The sequence below is a fragment of the Anopheles bellator genome, unplaced genomic scaffold, assembly GCF_943735745.2.
Source record: "Anopheles bellator unplaced genomic scaffold, idAnoBellAS_SP24_06.2 scaffold01420_ctg1, whole genome shotgun sequence".
Classification (NCBI taxonomy): Eukaryota; Metazoa; Arthropoda; class Insecta; order Diptera; family Culicidae; genus Anopheles; species Anopheles bellator.
This window is the reverse complement of record NW_026685542.1, coordinates 1-2,661: the sequence shown is the minus strand read 5'-3', so window position 1 is coordinate 2,661 and position 2,661 is coordinate 1. Positions and strand designations below refer to the sequence as shown.

At 50.2% G+C, this 2,661-nt stretch overlaps 1 protein-coding gene across 1 annotated transcript; it reads left to right on the top strand.

The window, feature by feature from the left end:
• Positions 1-8: 8 nt before the first annotated feature.
• LOC131214583 (spermine oxidase-like) lies at positions 9-655 on the top strand (the record flags this gene model as incomplete). Its single annotated transcript, XM_058208924.1, has 2 exons — positions 9-358; positions 421-655. Coding segments are annotated over 2 exons (585 nt in total), but the record flags the coding sequence as incomplete, so codon positions are not given.
• Positions 656-2,661: the final 2,006 nt, after the last annotated feature.

Genomic DNA, 2,661 nt, shown 5'->3' with positions numbered 1-2,661 from the left:
ACCCCGCGTTACCGACGATCAACCAGAACGCGATCGATGGCCTTTACTTTGGAACGGTGAACAAGGTGTTCCTTCTGTTCGATACTCCCATTCCCGATGAGTTCGGCAATGTTGTCGATCTGCTGTGGTACCAGCAGGACCTTCAGACTTTACGGCAATCGAAGCACGCCTGGGCCGAAGCCGTTGGCTTCTTCTACCGCGTGGACAGCAAACCGCACGTGCTCTGCGCCTGGTTGAACGGTGCTCAAGGTCGCCAATCCGAACTCTTGTCGGATGATACGATTAAGGAGGGTCTGCTTTACCTGCTTAGCATTTTCGGTAAGAACTACAACTTCGGAAACGTACAAGCTGTTTTGAGGTATGTGTGTCACACTGAATGTTGCAGTCGCTAGGAGATACAAGATTTTCATCCATTCCCAGATCGAAATGGTCTTCAAATCGCTTCGTCCGTGGATCTTACTCTAGCCGATCGCTCGCCACTGAGCGTCTTCAAACTGGAGCGGGTGATCTGAGTGAATCGCTCACAGCTGCTGCTAATCACCCGGTAGTTCTATTTGCTGGTGAAGCCACCAGCGTCGAACACTACTCCACTGTCCACGGTGCGATCGAAAGTGGCCAACGTGAAGCGAATCGTTTGATCGACCTGTATCAATGAGCTACGCTCTACGGAAACTAAGAGTTCATATAGACTTGGAAATGAAATAAATTACTTTTACCTCAGCATTCAAACTTCGAACGTTGGACCTACGGTAAGTGGTCCCAGCATGATCTACACTCAGTGCTGATTACACATGCTGTCACTTTGGTATGAAAGCATTTCGCACTTCCCTCTGAGCTAAATGTATCCGAGATAATTACACGCGATAAATGTTATCCCATGAAACGCAACCGAGCATCACTAGCGACCGGTTTGATTGTTATTCACATTTTACCATACAGTTGTGCTGTAAACGAAAGATGTCAAACCCGCGTGTAGTCGTGGTCAGTGCCGGAGCAGCGAATATTGCCGCTACTAGCAAACTCTACCAGAGTGGCACTACGAACGTAACGATTCTTGAGGCCTCGGACGCTTTGGACGCTTTGGAGGACGCATTCGTACGACTCCGTTCGGTAGTGCCGGCGTTGTGGAGCTGGGTACCCAGTGGAGCCACGGCGAGCAAGGTAACATGGTTCACGAATGTTGGCAGAACAGTTTCTGGTCTATTACCAACCAATAGACCCACCGTGGCCGTATCGATTTTCGCGCACGTTATCTTCCGGCTTTTTCTGGTTTCCCAATCAACTCCGGAAACGATGTGCAAATGCAGGAAAGTCCATTCATAGTGCAGCATCTTGAAGAGATTATTTCGATTGTCTTACGCCAATCAATCGGAGCCAGTGACAGTTTTAGATAGCGCCATACAGTAATGGCATACCATTACCACGAGGGTCCGACTATATATTGAGGTTCAGATCTGGTTTGGCGGATCAGTTATGTGTGCTGCCTGAACTGAAGTGCCATATCAGTGCCTGCGATAAGTATAAGGTACAGTGCGAACTTACAATACCTTAGATCGCATCTTCGTCCGGTGATCACCCGTATTTTGTTTCCATTTTGAAAGGCGGACAGTGTCCATCCGTTTTGCCAGAAGAGTCCCCCCGCTGTTAACAATGAAGTGGACCTTCGCAGTGGTTGTTGTGGCTTGGGGCATGGTTGCCGCCAGCCTTTCCGGAACATCCGCTGCAGCGAATCCACGAATTGTTATCGTTGGGGCTGGGGCATCGGGGCTGGCAGCTGCTACCACTCTGTACCGTGCTGGGCTCACCAACATCACTGTGCTGGAGGCTTCTCAGAGAATTGGAGGACGCATTAATTCTGTGCCTTTTGGCGGTGACGATTCGTCTGTAGAGCTGGGAGCTCAGTGGTGTCATGGAGAGGAAGGCAACGTTGCTTACCACATGGCGTCCGCATTTCCCGGTCTACTCAAAACCTCCATGATCGTGGAAAACGAATACCTGGTCCAGTCGGATGGACAACAGGTGCCGGAGACGATTTCCGATCGCCTCTGGGCATTGGGCGAATCCATCTTAGAAGCATCATATACAGCCGGCTACGCGGGATCGTTGGGCGACTATATTACCACTCAGTATCGCGCCGAAATAAACTCGCCGCAGTACAGTGACATCAATCGTGAACTAGCGGAGCAGTTTTTAGTAAGTTTCCACAACTCCGAGCGAGGCCGTAGAGCGATCGATTCGTGGTTTGATGTGGCCGCAACGAGTGACGGCGAGTTTGAGGAAACCGAAGGAGAGCAAGCTCTAGCCTGGATGGCAAAGCGGGGCTTCAGCTCGATACTGGACATAATGACGGTAAGTCGCTTGGTGAACACAAGTTTAATACGAAATACTTATCCTGTGACATATGCACAGGGCACTTTCCCAGGATCCACCAACTCAGTGGTGCCAATCAACACTCTGACTAGTTTCAACAAAGTGGTTAACGGTATCTACTGGCAAGGAACTACCGATGGCCTTGTTACAGTTGCTACCGAAGACGGTTCTCAATACTCTGCCGATCACGTGATTGTGACCGTATCGCTGGGTGTGTTAAAGGCGGACTCTCGTACCATGTTCCACCCCGCGTTACCGACGATCAACCAGAACGCGATCGATGGCCTTTAC